Source organism: Engraulis encrasicolus, chromosome 19, assembly GCF_034702125.1.
Source record: "Engraulis encrasicolus isolate BLACKSEA-1 chromosome 19, IST_EnEncr_1.0, whole genome shotgun sequence".
Lineage (NCBI taxonomy): Eukaryota > Metazoa > Chordata > Actinopteri > Clupeiformes > Engraulidae > Engraulis > Engraulis encrasicolus.
The window spans coordinates 1,699,265-1,717,417 of NC_085875.1; the positions used below are offsets into that span (position 1 = coordinate 1,699,265).

At 43.0% G+C, this 18,153-nt stretch overlaps 1 protein-coding gene across 4 annotated transcripts in view; it reads right to left on the minus strand.

Annotated features, from left to right (window-relative positions):
- Window positions 1-730: 730 nt before the first annotated feature.
- Window positions 731-18,153, minus strand: part of LOC134434807 (serine/threonine-protein kinase Nek9) — a 22,508-nt gene continuing 5,085 nt past the window's right edge. For 2 of the 4 annotated variants that reach the window (XM_063183417.1, XM_063183419.1), the window contains 20 exons: window positions 17,498-17,629; window positions 17,290-17,400; window positions 16,703-16,767; window positions 15,969-16,019; window positions 14,865-15,057; window positions 14,271-14,415; window positions 12,914-13,086; window positions 12,717-12,744; window positions 12,141-12,187; window positions 11,361-11,522; window positions 10,374-10,482; window positions 9,966-10,127; window positions 9,320-9,487; window positions 8,849-8,908; window positions 6,593-6,660; window positions 6,167-6,304; window positions 5,504-5,665; window positions 4,063-4,182; window positions 3,370-3,423; window positions 731-3,262 (listed from right to left, as the gene is read on the minus strand). In XM_063183417.1, the coding sequence (XP_063039487.1) occupies window positions 3,131-3,262; window positions 3,370-3,423; window positions 4,063-4,182; window positions 5,504-5,665; window positions 6,167-6,304; window positions 6,593-6,660; window positions 8,849-8,908; window positions 9,320-9,487; window positions 9,966-10,127; window positions 10,374-10,482; window positions 11,361-11,522; window positions 12,141-12,187; window positions 12,717-12,744; window positions 12,914-13,086; window positions 14,271-14,415; window positions 14,865-15,057; window positions 15,969-16,019; window positions 16,703-16,767; window positions 17,290-17,400; window positions 17,498-17,629 (2,280 nt within the window). In that variant the 3' untranslated portion in view covers window positions 731-3,130. Of the gene's footprint in view, window positions 3,263-3,369; window positions 3,424-4,062; window positions 4,183-5,503; window positions 5,666-6,166; window positions 6,305-6,592; window positions 6,661-8,848; window positions 8,909-9,319; window positions 9,488-9,965; window positions 10,128-10,373; window positions 10,483-11,360; window positions 11,523-12,140; window positions 12,188-12,716; window positions 12,745-12,885; window positions 13,087-14,270; window positions 14,416-14,864; window positions 15,058-15,968; window positions 16,020-16,702; window positions 16,768-17,289; window positions 17,401-17,497; window positions 17,630-18,153 lie in introns of all 4 variants that reach the window. The other 2 variants (XM_063183418.1, XM_063183416.1) reach the window with 2 other exon arrangements.

Below are 18,153 nucleotides of genomic sequence, written 5' to 3' on the forward strand. Positions count from 1 at the left end.
TTTTTTTTCTCTACCAACTCCCTTACCCGTGCCCCAAGAATAGTCGTCCACCCCACAACCCAAACTTCTACATGTGTATACGCACTAAAAATGATTGAAGTGATTCATAACTTAATTCAATGAATTGTTTGAACAATTAATTACTTGAGACATTAATCAATACCTCAATACCTTTACATGGGGACCAAAACATGTTTAATTTGGTCTTGATTTGGCCTAATTATAATGTTTGCTAGCAGAATTTTGGTCACAACCTCAACACAAACAAAATTCCGCGCACCCCCTGAAATCTCTGGCGCACCCCAGGTTAAGAACCACTGTACTAAAGGACTTGCATCCTTAGTTTTAATCCAGTTCAAAAGTTTAACATTAACATTGAACAAAACATTAGCACAAATATAACAGTAAAGAGTTGTGGTGTGTAAATCGCACTGAACACAAGCCAGCAGGTGAGCACATATATTTATTCATTCATGAACATCTTAGGGCTGCACAGATGGGCTACTGTAATAGCAGATACATGTCATGGGTGATGGCAGAACCCCAGTTCATAGGGAGGTTTATCAAGGTGCACTGTGACGGATGGGGTGACTACAAGTGGCAAATGGACTGTCATTTAAAAAGGAGACTGGTGTTAGCTGAATATGGCTTATGTTATAACATGACAACGAGCTGGTAAATATGCTGAAGACTAAAACTGTGCTGGCTTGGGATAACAGTTTTTTTGTTGTTGTTGCAATGTAAGCAGTTCAAAGGCAGAATGTGAGCACTGCCATGTATACTTAAACAATATGCAGATTAAAAAGGCACAGTTTGCAATAGGCCATGTTAAACACTGGTGAAAACAGTACTTGACTGAGTTCCTGGCCAACACATTATTACACCATGTTGTCCAATAGGCAAATTTTAATATAATAAATCCACATCCAAGAGAAGGAGTGTAACACACACACACACACACAGACAGTAAATGACAAACCATAACACATTACTTGAACACTGTATCCAGGGCCTTAAACACAAGTCCAAATAATAAAAGTAAGTAAACAGAGCCACATCTGCCTTAAAAAATCAGTAGTTGATCTGGGCCTCAGTACAGCCACTCAAACATGCCTGTAACACAATTTAAATACAATATAACGGTAAAACAAAAGGCAACTGAAACGTAAACAAAAGGTAGACAATAAAAAGAGAGAAAACCTGCTTGTCAATCTTTCTGTTAACCTGATTGTGTAAAATGAGTTGGCTAAGTATACGGCACGATAAAATACAGTATGCTCCCGAAAAACTCCGGATGCCATCAATACAAGGCACCAAAATGAGCTTTCTTCCAAAAACACTTTGTTAAAAGCAACACTGTAAAGACCGACGGGCAGCCTGGTGTTTAAGAGACTTTTGTTTTGTGTTTAAGTGTCAGGAGACTCTTATCTTGAAGGTCATCCTACAGATAGGCACTACAGTATGTTGGAACTTTGGTTTTGAAACTATTGGCTCTGAATGAAAATATCTGATCCAATCTTAAAGCTTCTTTTGTTTGTAAAAGTTTTAACAATCTTTTCCCTTCGTGAAGACTAAAGTCTCACCATCGAAACATGTAAGATAAAACTTAAACACGTTTGAAACAAAAGAAACTTTCTATACAATCAAAAACACGTGATGTATGATCAGTTTTCAGTTCATTTAGATGCCTTGAAACAACCATTTGGTTTGTGTACGACACTTTCCCCTCAAAAGCGCCCCAAAAACTAGCCTGGAAAACCAGTGCCAACTGCTGGACGGCAAAATGTTTTGTTAAATTAGATATCCAATCCATTTAGGCTGGTTTATCAGGCTACCCAAAAACGATCATTTTGAGGTTTTTCCATTTTCCATCTGCCAACACTGGGGCCAGGTAACTATGAAGTGTTTAAGTGCTCTCAAGACTAGTGAGCTGTAGACATGACAGTTACCGGACATTCAATGACAAAAGTATCTGTTTTGGTAAAGGTATTTTGATAAAACACTTATAATATTTCAATTCATACAAGTACTGTATTTCTTTGGTATTATAGTCTTCTTAGGTATGATATTTAGCACATACCAGTATTTCAGCCAGAAAGACTCCAGAGAGAAGAATTAGTTTTAAACGTTTTAAAAGCTGATTGTCTCCGCAAAAAGCGCACGTGACTTTCGTCTTCCTGGCAGAACTACCGCAAGCTCCATATCTATTTCTAGTTACCGGTTTGGTAGATAAAGTGACGGGCTTTGTAAATGTATAGGGGGGGAAATCCATCATTCAACCTAGACTAAGGTTAATTCTGCAATCGAAAACATTTTAAAGCATTGCACAGTATAATACAGTATATGCATGATAACGTATGCATTAACAAAATCAAATCCAAAGAATATGAAAAACGTGGGTTGTAATGACATCGTGGACGGCTAGAATAGAAGGCACTTTTTAGGGAGTCCATTTTGTCCAAAGACCTCCCATTTCCAACACCCACACCAGATGACATTTCACATGCATTTCTGTCCCAAGTGTAGTTCTCAACGGCACGATAGAGAAGTTATTTCAAATGGATAGATGAAATACAAATAAAATAAACCATAAAAGAAGCCATCTGGTCATGATTATGCCAGTCAGGTCAACAGGCTGTGCTGTTCTTTGGACGCTCTCATCGTCATGTGGCGTTAGAAAATATGAACACTGTCGATGCAGAAACAAAACAAACAAAAACAACAACAACAACAACAACAAAGCAATATCATCGTCGAAGAGCAGATATGGAATGAAACAGCCCCTCTGAATGATAAGGCAGAGTGAGTCCAGCTAGAAAGAAAATAAAATAAAAAAACACAACTGTACTGTAGACCTTTTTTGTTTACCGGTTCCGGCATGTTCTGCAGTCACAAACCAGGAGGGATAGCAGAGCTCCTCACCTCTCCTCATTACATTACATTGCATTTGGCAGACGCTTTATAACCAAAGCGACTTTCAAAAAGACTTTCAAACCTTAGCCAAACCAAACCACAGCGGACAGGGCATGGCAGGGCATGGCAGGACAGGGCAGACTCCTAATATCCCACATCAAAGGGGATGGGGGTAAAACCAAAGCGCGCTCTCCGATTGGCTCCTTCCCGTCTCCCTTCATCCCTCCTCTTCGTCTTCATCCTTGTGATTTGATTGGTGATTCATGCGCTTGTCGACAGCAGAAGGGCTGACGGTCATATTGCGAATGGCAGCCCATAACTTTTCATTCTCCTTCAGCTGCTCATTGACCTACAGTGCAGTGCCAAATGAGGGAATTAGCTATTAACATTTACACAAGAGTCGTCATCAACACACTGATGTCCACAATTTCATATTACATTAACAAGAGACATTACCTGCTGTTGTAATGACTGAATCATGACTTCTTGCTTATTAACGATGTCTTTCAGCTGTGAAAAAAAAACAAAAAACTGTGAAAATTCAAGTTATTCCCACACAGCATTTTTTCAAGGCCATAAACACAATATCCACACTTTTGTGTGTTCTGCCTTTGTCCGTGTGTGCATACAAAAAGTCCCCCCCCCCATCACACACACACACACACACACGCACACACACACACACACACGCACACACGCACACCACACACACACACACATTCCAACCATATCTCACTCATTTCGTGAAGTATTCATGAAAAAAATAGATTAATTTTCGTGGTGCATTCACGTTATTGCCCGCCTTTCGTAAAGTCTTCACGAAAATAATAGATTAATTTTCACGCTGCCTATTCACTTGAATTGCCCCACTGCTGCTATGGTTATCCAAACGTCTGCAGGGGCGGGGAGGGGGTGCTGACAGAACACTGCTGATACACTTGGGACTCACTAATTCGACGCCCTTTCGGTACTTACGCCTTATGTCTTTACGAAAGGCGTGAGATAGGGCTCCACACACACACACAACAATAGCAGTGACCCCTGAGGACCACCAGCACACTGGGGAAATGCCCTGTATGCCAGATAACTGTCCAGCCCCGCCTCTAAGGGCATGTTTCTTCGTCAGGTAGTGAAGTGTGTGAGACTGACCTTGGAGACCTCGCTGCTGGCCTGACAGCAGGATCCTCCCGTGGCGGCCGCTTGGCGTCCAGCCATCTTCCCAGCTGCACTCATCTGCCCGTTGCTCTTGCCATTCGACTGGCCCACCTGCTGGCATAACATTCACACGTGTAGAAATACATACGTTACAAAAAAGTAAGGAACATGAGAGAAAAAACAATGTGCTCCTCAGACAACTATGCACTTTTTTTTTTGGTCTTTTTTCTACTTCTCTTTAAGAGATGCTACGAGTCCCAACTGCCGGTAGAGTAAACAAAGTTTAAAAATTGCTTTAAAGCAGGGGGAAAATAGCATTGTTTTAAAACAGGGGGAAAATAGTATTGTTTTAAAGCAGGGGGAAAATAGCATTGTTTTAAAAGAGGGGGAAAATAGTATTGTTTTAAAGCAGGGATGTCAAACTCATTACAGTCCAGGGGTCCCATACTGTACAGTCAATTTTATCTCAAGTGGGCCGGATGGATCACTAATGTAATTGGGCAATATCACACATTTCAGCTTCATATCAAAGTCACATTACCCCATCCTCCTCCATGACTGAGGTACCATGAGCATGGTACCGTCCCGCGCACTGCTTCCTAGGGGCGCCATTGAGGGCTGCCCCCTTGCACGGGTGAGTCAAAAATGCAATTTCGTTGTGTGCAGTGTGCAGTGTTCATTGTGTGCTGTGGTGTGCTGTGTCACAATGACAATGGGAGTTGGAGTTTCACAGCTGGACTTTCACATTACTAGCCAATAATGAGATGAGGTGGACGTCAGCAGGTATATGAGGAGAAGTTACTGTAAATGGTGAGCAAAAAAGTATTCGGATCTGATGAGTGCTCCTTTATTCATTTATTTTTGAGATTTGAGAACGTTAAGCACCCAGTGTAGAGCATTGGACTACANGGTGTTGAGCACGCTTCCTGATCCTTCTACGAGTAAAAAAGTATTGAAACCTGAAATCTCAGACATCCCCAGCAACTTCGTAATTGGCTAGACTAGAGATTTAATTATTTTTTTGACATACTTATTTTTATTTCTCTCTCTGCAAGTCTGGGTCCTGATTAGCCCATCTGCCGGTCTGCATCCGGCCCCCGGGCCTAATGTTTGACACGCCTGTTTTAAAGTGTAAGAAAATACTCTATTATTGGTAAATATTCATGAAAATGTCAAATTTGGCAATAGGCAGCACCGTTTCACTGAGCAACATAGTTGCAATACCCACTCTGGCCACCATCCTACACAGTGCAACTTTTTTTTTTCCTTTTCTTTTATTTCTTTTCCTTTATTTCTGACCGTACAGTGGAGGAGCGACAGGAAATGAGGGGGGGGGAGGGAGAGAGATGGGGAAGGATCGGCAAATGACGCCGGGTTGCCAGCGTAGCAACCCAGTGCCCTACTGTTAAAGTGTAAGAAAGTGAGTGTATTGTACCGAGTATCCCTTGACGGCAGCGGCAGCAGCCTTGAGTTCACACAGCTCGTCGTAGGGTAGTGTGGCGCTCTCAGAGAAGGAGGGGGCCAGAGAGGGGGGGGCGGAGGACGTGGAGGAGTCACAGCTGTCTGGCATGGGGATAAACTCAGCATCCTGAAGCTCCTGAACACACAAGAGAAGACAAGACAAGGTATATAGTCAGGCAAAGAGCAATGTAAATATTGTTTCTGGTGTCCCAAAAATCGGGAACTCCACCGACTTTGTCAGAAACCAGTCAACCAGTAGCAAACCGAGGGAGCCAGGTCAACCATGCAGTTTGGGAAACGTTAACTGTTAGGGCTTCCGCACACCGGCTCCGACAAAGTGCTGAGCACTGCTCAGCTAAAATTCGATTCCATTGTTTTTACTAGAACCACGCAGACTGGCGCCGATGTCCGCAGACATTCGCCGATGTCGGATAGCAATTAGAGACAAGTTCTATTTTGTCGGCGCCGCCCATTGACTATCAATGCAATGTTTGTGTGAAATTGGGTTTGGGGGTCCGAATTCTGTCGGAAGCAAAAGTGCGCCGCAGTGCTGTCGGAGCCAGTGTGCGGCCGGCCTTATGGTCTTGGTCAGACTCAGTCTCGAAGAGATTTGAAAGTCGATGATAATCAGGCTAACCTTGCGCAGCCAGAAGGGGCAGGAGCTGTTTCCTGTCTGGCTGGTCATGGACATGGCGGGGGTCTCCAGGTAGCGCTCCTCCATGAAGGCCTCCATGGTGCCACCCATACTGCCCTCCCCCCGCTCACGCTCACGCACCTAAATATATATATATAAAAAATATATATAATTAATAATAATAAATAATATAATATATAAATAATATAATAATAAACAATAATAAGTATAATGACAGTATTTGTATAGCACAATTCATACAAGACAGTCTGCTCAATGTGCTCAACAGTAAGATTAACAACAATGTGAAAACAAAAATAATGAAATGAAGTAAAGGAGAAAAGAAAAAAAATAATAGAGTAGATTACAAAAATAAAATAAAATAAAATAAGAAATGGAGCTGAAATAATATTATAATAAATATACTACCTCCGTATCCGCACAGCCCTGCTCCACCTCCAGCTCCACGGACACAGCACTCGACTCATGGCTTACAGCTGACACACAAAAAAAATCCAATGAGTGGAAATGGAAACTCTCCAAAGACAATTCAGTCTTGGGAGTGTGCAGTGTTTCCCATACATTGAGGAAACTATGGCGGCCCGCCATAGTTTAAATTTGGCCGCCATAGTTTACGAAAATGTAAAAAAAAAAAAAAAAAAAAAAAAAAATTACTTTTTTTTTTTTTTTTTTTTTAAACGATATCCGTTTGTTTTGAATTATGATTTTGGAATTTCCTTCGCATCGCATTTTCCTCCTGGAGTAAATTACATCCTATAGGACTCTGTATTGGTTAGATTAATAGTGTCCCACGGTAACACAGAATGAGGGGAAAGCATTAGGAAGTGACCGTAAGGGTATTACAGTTGATTCATGTGTGCACACGTGTAACATCGGGTGAGTAACAGAACATGTGCGCAACGATGCGTTATGACACGCCGATATGCGAGGATCTTCGTCCAAATCGCTAGTCGCATGCATCATCGCTAACTGCGTTTACATCGCGTGCCGCGTGTAAGGGAAATGTTAGTTGTTGACATGTATGGAATTCACTTCAATTTGTGCTGTTTCTTGCTTCAGTTGTGGACAAAACGATTGGCCAAACTCACAATAGAAAGCATTTGCTGTGCTACTGTCCCAGAGAGCTGAAAAAAAAAACCTTCATAGAAGAAGTCACACTTAACAGGGGTGTTAACCAATCCAATGAGTTCTCTCATTGCTCTCTCTGTCTCTGTCTCTGTCTCTGTCTCTCTCTCTCTCTCTCTCTCTCTCTCTCTCTCTCTCTCTCTCTCTCTCATAGTAGCCTACTATTTACCCATAACAAATGGTGAATTTCTGAGCCCTTTTTAATTTGTAGCCTATACCACTGAAGGCATGATAATGCTTCATGCCTTTTATATACCAAATGTTTATCATTTTGAAATTGTTTCAGTTGTTTATGACTTGTGTATGACTGAAATTATCTCTGCATACTATCAGTGCTGCATTGCTTTGTAAAGATAGGCTATTCAACACACTTTAAAAACACACTGAAAAGATACGGCCATAGTAGCCTACTGAAAACATTTTGTTCATAATAATGGTGATTAATAAATGGTGGTCTTAAATTTTCATACTGACATCCTTGAATTTGACTTGGTAGATCACGGCAGACCATCAACTTCAAAAGTAGATCTTGGTTAAAAAAAGGTTGGGCACCCCTGCTATAGAGAGAACCACAAGTGCTTGAAAGACAGGGATCAAAAGCCTAGTCAAGTTGTTGTAGTTTACTTGGGTTTGGGAGCAATATAAAAAACCTTCAGAGAAGGGACAGTTGGATGAGTTTACTGACACTCCCTGTAATGAGTTTGGTGACAGACCTTCATTGACACAGCAGAGGAGACATCAGGCTGCATATAGAAATTAATGTGTAATGAATGTGAATATAGACATAAATGTGTAATATGTTGTTCAGCCCTTTTAATGGGAGGAATTTGGAAAAAAAACTGGCCCTGTGACCAGCACCCCTCATGTAGAATGTGTACGCCTACAGATATGTGTGGGGGAAAAGGCATAGCCCCCCCCTACACCCTCTAAGGACCCTTTTTGTCTATGCGTTAAACAATTTCACAGTGCTCTTAAATTCTTATCTCTGCTCCTATTTTGTTTTATTATTGTTTCCCAGGACCCCTGCATGAGGGACGAATGAAACTGTGTTGTAAAAACAGAAATTATTCACTGTACTGCATTTTTTGACTATGACAATGTACTACTATTATACAAGTCATGGGTAAAATCTTATGTAGCCTTATTTCTAAAAATATAAATGGCTGAAATATAGGCCCAGGCCTACAGTTTCTCCATGCGCCAATGTCATACTGTAGTCATTGTTTTGCCGTTTTGCATTTACGCTGCAAGAATACACCCCCCGCCCCCCCCCCCCCCAAAAAAAAAGGCCCGTGTGGGAAGACAAACCCCCCCCCCCCCCCCCCCCCCCCCCCCCCCCCCCCAAGGACAAAAATAAACCCCGGCTGCCCCCATAGTTTCCAAAATTTCTGTGGGAAACACTGGTGTGGCATCAAGTAAAGTATACACGAGTGTGCCTTCATGCATGCTAGGATTAATAAAAAGTAAGAAAACATTGGCTTCAAGTGGAATTTGTGCATTTATGTCTCAAAAAAACAGATAAATGAATACAAAAGTTACCACTGCCGATGGAGACGCCACTGCTGTTGGACCGGATGGTTTTTGAATTGAGCACTTTTTCTGGGGAAACAAAAGACAAATGTTGATGTTAACCATGAGAACACTTTGGTCTTCACTTGTCCATACAGTTTAAAGGTTAAAATAGAAGTCCTGCAACTCACCCATGATAATAAGGACAAAAATCTGTCAACCATGAGTAACTCATGTGCATGTGACAATATTTTAAGGTGTCAATATTTTCACAACTTATTCACAAGTTCAACTTCCTGTACCCCGGTTGTCACAACTCTCAATCCTCAAAGTTGAACGGCTTTTTTTTTTCAAATGTTGACAAAGTGCATGCATAGCTTGATTTGCACATTTTGACATTTCTAGCCAATCGGGTGGAGTGACGTAAGAAGGCCAGAGGAACCCATTCCCCCAGAAAGTGAAAATATAATGCCATAGGACATTTAAGGTCCTGCCACTAACCCATGATGAGGATGGTGTGCCATCCTCGGCAGGAGAGGTCGGGCACGTGGTGCAGCGATCCGAAGATGGGGCGTGGCAGGGCGGGGCAGACCTCCGAGCCGAAGCCCTTATCCGGGGGCATCCCCAGGCGCCCGTTACCCGCGTTGCCCCACGCAAAGATCTGATTGTCTGCAGAGAAGACCAGAAGATATTTAATTTAAAGACCAGATATTTTATAATATTTAAAGGGGTATGCCACTATTTTGGGGCTTAATACTCTTAAAATCGTTGGTTGGGGTTTATAAAGGTGGTAAAGTGTCTTTTTTCATGTAAGCCGTTGTCTTGCTTTAAGACAAGTAAAAAGAGGGAGCATGTCGCTAAGCTAGTGAAAGTTTCATGTTAAGCGTTGTAATATGTGAAAGTCGCATGTAGCATGTATGAATGTAGCATGCTACACGGATCCATTGACTTTCACTAGCTTAGCGCGATGCTCCCTCTTTTAACTTGTCTGAAAGCAAGACAACGTTTAACATGAAAAATAAGTCACTTTTAAAACCTTTATAAACCCTGGCCAACGATTTTAGTCCCAAAATAGTGGCATACCCCTTTAATAATGTTTAAATGCAACTATGCTGCGCTGCGCTATGCTGCGCTGCGCCTTCCTCACCTTCCGTTGCAGCGACGGTGAAGCCGTCTCCGCAGGACACCTTGGTGACGGTCTTTCCCCCGAAGGCCCCCAAGAGCAGCTGGACCCCCTGGTGCTTCCTGAAGTCCTTCACCCCCAGCTGGCCAAACTTGTTGCAGCCAAACGTCATCAGACGACCCCGCTCTGAAGTACGACACGTCAGATCAGTTTTATTATCATATGCGTTTTTTACAGTGGGCAAGGTCAGGTAATTGCCCAGTGTCTCGTCCAATCAAGGGCCCCATCGTCACATTACGGGATTCCTGTAATCCTGGTATTCCTGCTTTTATACATCATTGATTATACAAGAACTACACTCGAGAGTGTGGCTTTTCTACAAAAAAATGTACAAATCTGTTCGCACCCGAAGTTGGTGTTGAGTGGACTTACCATCTATGGCAGCAGTGTGGGTTTTCCCTGGTGCGATGATTTGGATCTTGAATCGGGCTAGTTGTTTAACAAGCGTGGGGGTGATGGTATACGGCACTCCTTGGTAGCCCTAGTAATGTGGGAAATTATAATAATAATAATAATAATAATAATAATAATAATAATAATAATAATAACACATAGGTTTTATATAGCACTTTTCATGACACTCAAAGTCACTTAAACACAAAGCCACAAAGAAATGTTGGTATTGAATCAAAATGTACAGTAACTGCTTGAAGATTGCAATAGCCTTATTTTCCTTTGTTAAATCTGAACACATCTAGCCACTCTTCCTCAAAACAACTGTGCCACCTGGCTATTCCATGTCACCCATTTAAATGTAAAACATTTTTTCCAGCCTATGACTACATACCAATTTTTTTTTCATTTCCCTCCAAATGTGATGTTAAAACCAAGGAGTCATGGTCAAAATGGCAGTCAACAAAAACTTCCAGACACAGACAGACACATTAACATAACACATAATAAGGAAAATAAACCAATATAAAACAATAACACAATATAAAGAAAAAATAAACTTATACATAACACAGTTGCAGCTAAAAGTGAAAAAAACTAGCCTGGTAAACCAGCGCCACCTGCTGGGCGCCGAGATGTTTCAGCTGCGAGTGGGTCTGGCCTCGGATCTGAGAACGTTTTGAACACTGTGCCCTGAGTCTGGCAAAACCAATCACAACGCAGAGATTTGTTTTGAATCAAAGCGGGCGGGGTTTTGAGGGAGTGACGACGAAGCTTGCAACACCGTTGGGAAAGCACATCAACGGCAAAGATCGCCGATTGGTCAGAGCGCTGGCACAGGTTGTTCTCATCAGCAATCGTCCAAGGTAACGTTTATCGGGGCCAGACTAAATTACTCCGGTCTCACATTTAGGCTGGTTTATCAGGCTAGAAAAACACACACACAGCTGTTCTGCCATTGCGCACCTCTCCAGGCTGGTGTTTGAGTCCGGTGATGCCCTGGTTCAAGCCCAGCTTGTTGTTGTCGTTGTTGCCACAGGCCAACACCTTGCCCGACTCCGTGACCAAAAACGTCCCGTCGCTACCGCAGCTCACAGACTCAATGATGGCACTCTTAGGCAGCTCCACCTGCAGAAGCATAAGCAGAAATGGCACAGTAGGCAGTTGTTATTTGTAGTTATTTTATGAAGGGATTGATTTTGTCAGAAGAGGACAGGGTGAACTGTGTTTTCGACAGCGTCGTCAGGGATTCTTAAAGCTGGCGGCTAACTGCGCTCATAGGACTCAATGTTAAGTGCTAGCTTTGCACTGAAAATTTGCACTGCCATACCCAGAGAACGGTTGAAAGTATAGGAGAATGGTAAAGCCCTATTATCTAACTCAAGGGGAGGCGTAAAATAAGCTTATTTAAAAAAAATGGGACAGTGTCACTTTAAGAGTGAATACAGTAGAGTAGAGAGTATATCTTATCAATATCCAATCTCTCTGGCGTCGTTGCTAACAAAGTTAGCAACTTAGTTGATTGTCAATGGAAAACTACAGTGCAATCATGTAAGTTGCTAACTGGTTAGAAACGATGCATTTGAGAAACGGGGCCTTGCTTAAATAGATCATGCTGACAAAATAGTTCTCCAATTCTCTGCAATTCATAGTAACAAACTCCAGTGTTGAAGTAACAGGGATATGAGAAGACCGAACAACAACAACAACAACAACAACAACAACAACAACAACAACAACACTCACTAGCATCGGGGAGGCAAAGTCGTCTTCGCAGTCCAGTCCAAGTCTCCCTGTAGGGCGTAAGAAAGAGAAAAGTGGACGGCTGTAGCAAACAATAGAAGGGTCGAAACATGACCTCCATGGGAGTTCAGAGGTAATGAATTAATAACGAGACATTAGAAGACCTTTGATTATTTTCTGACCATGAGCCCCATGACTAGATGTCCTGACGGTGAGTGAGTGAGTACCACCACATACTTATATCATATTATATTATATCATTTTAGATGATCTTACATTAGCGTTTCTCAACGGGGGCGGTACAGCCCCCTAGGGGGACGTTGAGAAGGATACAACTGATAGGGCGGCGGGTCTTACTTCACATTGGGGACATTAGTCTATTTTATTTTTCTATACTAAGGAGGGCGTTGGCAGGCTTATGATGTTGTCAAGGGGAAGTTGGGAGGCTTATAATGAGGTGAAGGGGGCGTTTTGGAGGCTTATAATGAGGTCAAGGGGGCGTTGAGAGGCTTTTAATGAGGTCAAGGGGGCGTTTGCTCAATAAAGGTTGAGAACCACTGTCTTACGTCATCTCCTCACCATATTCTCCGCAGCCCCATGAGTAGACCTCGCGGCGGTGGGTCAGTACCACCATGTACTTACAGTATATCACATCCAGGGCACCTTTTTTGACCATTTCCTGCACAGTGTCCCATTAAGAGTGCTGATCTTACATATCATTGTAGATGATCTTACGTCATCTCCTCACCATATTCTCCGCACCCCCATGAGTAGACTTCGCGGCGGTGGGTCAGCACCACCACATGGTTGTCTCCGCAGGACACCTGTCGTACGGGCCGCTCCGTAAAGAACTCCAGCAGCACGGGCTCCAGAACCTCCTGGCCCAGCTCGCTCTCCACGCCGATGCAGCCGTAGTAGTCCGAGCCAAACAGGTACAGCTGCTCCTCATCTGGAGGAGGACAGAGGAAGAAGAGAGGAGAAGAGAGGAGGACAGGGGAGAAGAGAGGAGAAGAGGGGAGAACAGAGGAGAAGAGGGGAGAACAGAGGAGAAGAGGGGAGAACAAAGGAGGACAGGGGAGAACAGGGGAGGACAGGGGAGAACAGGGGAGGACAGAGGAGAACAGGGGAGAAGAGAGGAACACAGGGGAGAACAGGGGAGTGCAGAGGAGAAGAGGGGAGAACAGAGGAGAAGAGGGGAGAAGAGGGGAGAACAAAGGAGGACAGGGGAGAACAGGGGAGGACAGGGGACGTCCGCCACAAGGGTTATTTAATTACAGCTAGATTACAGTATTATTGAGTATGCAGCCGTAGTAGTCCAAGCCAAACAGGTACAGCTGCTCCTCATCTGCACAGTACCAGGGGAGAAGAGAGGAACACAGGGGAGAAGAGAGGAGAACAAAGGAGGACAGGGGAGAACAGGGGAGAAGAGAGGAGGACAGGGGACGCCCGCCACAAGGGCTATTTAATTACAGCTATGGGGCAGCCGTGGCCTAGTGGTTAGAGAGTTGGTCTTTCAATCTAGGGGTTGCAGGTTCGAATCCCCCCTCACCTCTCCCTACATCTCCATCCATGGCTGAAGTGCCCTTGAGCAAGACACCTAACCCAACATTGCTCCAGGGACTAATCAATACCCTGAAATATAATGACTGTAAGTCGCTTTGAATAAATGAAAGTGTCAGCTAAGTGTAATGTAACAGCGAGATTATTATTGAGTATACAGCCGTAGTAGTCCGACCCAAACAGGTACAGCTGCCCCTCATCTGCACGGCGGAGAACAGGGGTTAGAGTTATTTCATGGTTACATTATTAGTGAGTATACACATTTTAGTAGTACATGTTATTAGCATGTGCAGCTGTGGCCTAATGGTTAAAGAGATGGACCTTAGATCAGAGGGTTGCAGGTTCGAATCCCACCTGTCCTCTCCCTAATACAAACCACGGCTGAGGAGCTCTAAAGCAAGGCACCTAACCCCATACTACTCCAGGGACTGTAACAAATACAGTACAGTCATATGCGCTTTGGATAAAAAGCATCAGCTAAGAGCAGTGTAATGTAGTATGCGCAAGGGTTATTTTACAGTTTAGGTTCTTAGTGTGCATATAACAACACGGGAACACCTCGGTTACACTTACCGGTGACGCAGGCGGTGAAGTCAGCTCCGCATGACACCTGGCGTATGGCTTTCCCCTGTAGTCTCTCCACGCGCCGCGGCTGCCGGTACGACGCCTGGTCACCGTGGCCTAGCTGCCCCACCATCTTCGCACCGCCCTGCACACTCTACACACATACACACACATTAATATAGTAAATTACACACACACACACACACACACACACACACACACACACACACACACACACACACACACACACACACACACACACACACATTAATACAGTAAATGATTGCCGTTATGCATAGTAAAGGTTTTCAGGCCGACTGAGAACCGTGCCGGTGCCCATTCCCGCACCTAATCGTGAACCAGCCGTTGTGTTCACGCCGCACATTAGCATTCGTGAACCGAAAAGTGAACACTTGTTTTTTTCTACGCAAACCGTGATGATAACGTGGACTGGACATCAGCAGGTTCATCCAGGTAACACAGTCACGTGCGGAAAAAGTATCAACGCAGGTGGTTTGCAGATAAGCACTTTACTGCTGAACATAACTGGTGCGGGCACCGCCACTGTTCTGGTTGGCCTGAAAACAGTTTTAGTCAGCTCACCGCCCAGGTGTAGAGTTCTTTTTCCACGGTCACCACGGCGAAGTGGTTCTCCCCCGAGCAGACGTGCTGCGCGCTACTGCCCCCCTTGAACATGTCCAGCTTCTGGGGCGTGAACTTGCCCCCGCCCCAGAAGTACACCTCTCTCGAGCGCGTGGTCACTATGGCAACGGGGCTCTCAGTCACCGTGCTCAGCCTGAAACACAACAAGGAAGAGTTACATTAAAGGGACACTGTGCAGGAAATGGTCAAAAAAGGTACTGCAGCTATGCTGCTCATTGAAATTGGGCTGCCTATTGCCAAATTTGATCTTTACATGAAAGTTTACTAAGTATTAAACAAATATTTTCTAGTATAGTCCAAGTAGTCATTTCTGCAGCTAAAAATGGCTATTTTTGGAAATTCAAAATGGCGGACCATGGAGAAGATCCCCCTTTTCATGTATAAAAAGTGCAATTTTTCCAGTCATAATGAATACTTAGAATTTGATTCTGGTGGTAAGTATTCATGAAAAAGGTAACATTAGTGAATGGGCAGCATGAATTCTGGAAATAAACAACTAAAAATCTCACACAGTGCCCCTTTAAAAAAAGGAATATAGCCCAGGCCTAAAGACAATCAATAACATCTAAAATGGGTTGTACTATGGCAACAGGGCTCTCCGTCACCGTGCTCAGACTGACATATAACATAATTCATTTTGATTAATAATTAATTTTAAGAATTCATTTGTCATTTTAAAAAAGGGAATACAGCCTTATGGCCTAATGACAATCAATACAATCTATCTGATGACCCTGATGAAGGCGTAAGCCCAAACGTTGGTCTTATTAAATGTAACTGCATGAAGTTCTGAGTGTGCGACGACCATTCTTTTTCAAGTTGAATCAATACAATCCAATGGTTCAGTAAGTAAGTAGACCTCCTTGATACAATCTAAAAATGGGTTCACTGATCTACAGGTACCAACTTTTAATTGAAGTTGCAATGACCAATACTTTTTTTTGAAGCAATTACAACTGCATCCTAAATCAACATTATGTTGTCTGTTACCATAAGGTTAAATGGTAAGCCAGAAAATAGGAAAAGGCTGAAGGAGAAACATACTTTGGTTTCCTTATGGCGGAATTAAGTGCGGCCACTCTCTCCTCCAGATCCCTGTGAAACATTGGACACAACATGACATTCAGCACACACTCTCAAAAGTCTGCATATGATCACATTACATTACATTGCATTATTACATTATGCTGCTCTACTGTATAAAGGATAAGTGCAGTAACTTCATCGTCACAAATTAATTAAGACTGAAAATGATTTTCATTTTATCTTGTGACTAAGGCCTATGGTCAAAATGTGACCTGTTTTAAAGATATTTCTATGCCACATTTTCAGTAAGTACAATATTCAGCCTACTTTTCCAATACTTTGAAAGCCTTTTTCGCAGTTTCAATGTTGCCATAGTTACTGCACTTTTGCCTTTGTGGGGCATTAAACTTAGGTGATGCTTTTGTCCAAAGCGACTTCAGAGTTCGTATTTTTCAGGGTATTGGTTACAGTCCTTGGTAGCAGGGTGCCTTGCTCAAGGGCACTTCAGCCATGGATGGAGGTGTAGGGAGAGGCAAGGGTGGGATTTGAACCTACAACCCCCAGACTGAAAGACCAACTCCCTAACCATTAGGCCACGGCTGCAACTGCCCTGTATATGACCATGCATGTATGGTTTTCATCCTGAATTGATCTAAATAAATGTTTTCGACATGGAAATTCTGCTCTGTAATTGGTCAAAACCAAGGAGGTATCATTGGTCAAAACCTTTTCATATTAATTCCAATACTCACGGCCTGACACAGAGGATGATTGGTTCATCAAGGATCTGGTTAGCAGTCGGCCTCTTCTCCGGATCCTATCACAAAACATGGTGGATGTTATAAACACAAATTTCAATGTTATAAACACAAATTTCAATGTTATAAACACATAATACGATGTTATAAGCACAATAGTAGAAAAAAAACCTTACAGCAGCAGACACATACGGATGTTTAAGCACACTAGCAATAAAACACAAAACCATTCAAAGAGATTGAGAACTTTTAAAACGTAGAACCAATATATTAATTTCACAAGGCAGCAACAAATAATTGAATTCAATTTGACCTCCGTTTACAGACTTGTACATGAGAAATGTGGGCTGGCCTCTGTTTGCTATTTTTTTTTTTTAAATATATATATTTTAGGGGCTTTTATGCCTTCATTTGATAGGACAGTCTGAGATGGTGACAGGAAGCGAGTGGGACAGAGACACCGGGTGGGATCGGGAAATGACCCCGGCCAGACTCGAACCGGGGTCCCCGTGGGCATGCAAACCTATATGTGGGGGTTTAACGCGCTGCGCCATAGCGCCCCCCTCTGTTTGCTATTTTACCTGATCGAGGCATTTGTAGACCAGCTGTATGAGAGCTGAGGAGTAAGCGTCTGTGCTGACATCCATCGACCAGTTGCCCTGCACGATCTTCACACACAGGTTCAGGGGGTTCTAAAGACGACACACATAGTACAGTCAGAGAACATGTCCTTGATTTAAGTGTAATGTAGTGTAGTGTAGTGTAATGTAATGAAGTGGAGTGACTTACCGTGGCATCAAAGGTCCTTGTGAGGGTGAGCATCTCGAAGAGGACGCAGCCGACGGCCCAGATATCAGACTTGAAGTTGTACTTGACGCCCTGGCACAGCTCAGGGGACATGTAGTACGGCGTTCCCACACACTGGGGGAGAAGCAGCAGAGGTCAGGGGTCAATCTCAGGTCAGGGGTCAATCTCAGGTCAGGGGTCAATCTCACAAACTGTGTCTCATTATTTATTTATATTACCACCATGTTTTGGACATGGTGGTAATATAAATAAATAATGAGTTGACGCCCTGAAAAACCCGTATATGTGTCTCCAGGACACAATGGGTTAATAACAGCTAAGAAAAATGCTAAATATACAAGACTATAGCCATAAGGCTAATTTCCATCTTTTGTCCCTTGACAGGTTTGATGGCCCTTAAAAAGACATAAAAACAAGTATTGCACGAATTATAGAAAAATAAACAAATATAAGATAGAGCACACATTTAAAATAAATAGTACACAAATAAGCTAAACGCGCTTGTTTTTTAGACATGGTGGTAATATAAATAAATAATGAGACGCAGTTTGTGAATGCGGATTTTTCTTCCTTAAGTTGACACATTTTATCGCGCACCCAAAGACTTTCGTTTTTTTCCAAGAAGTTGAGCGCGTCCT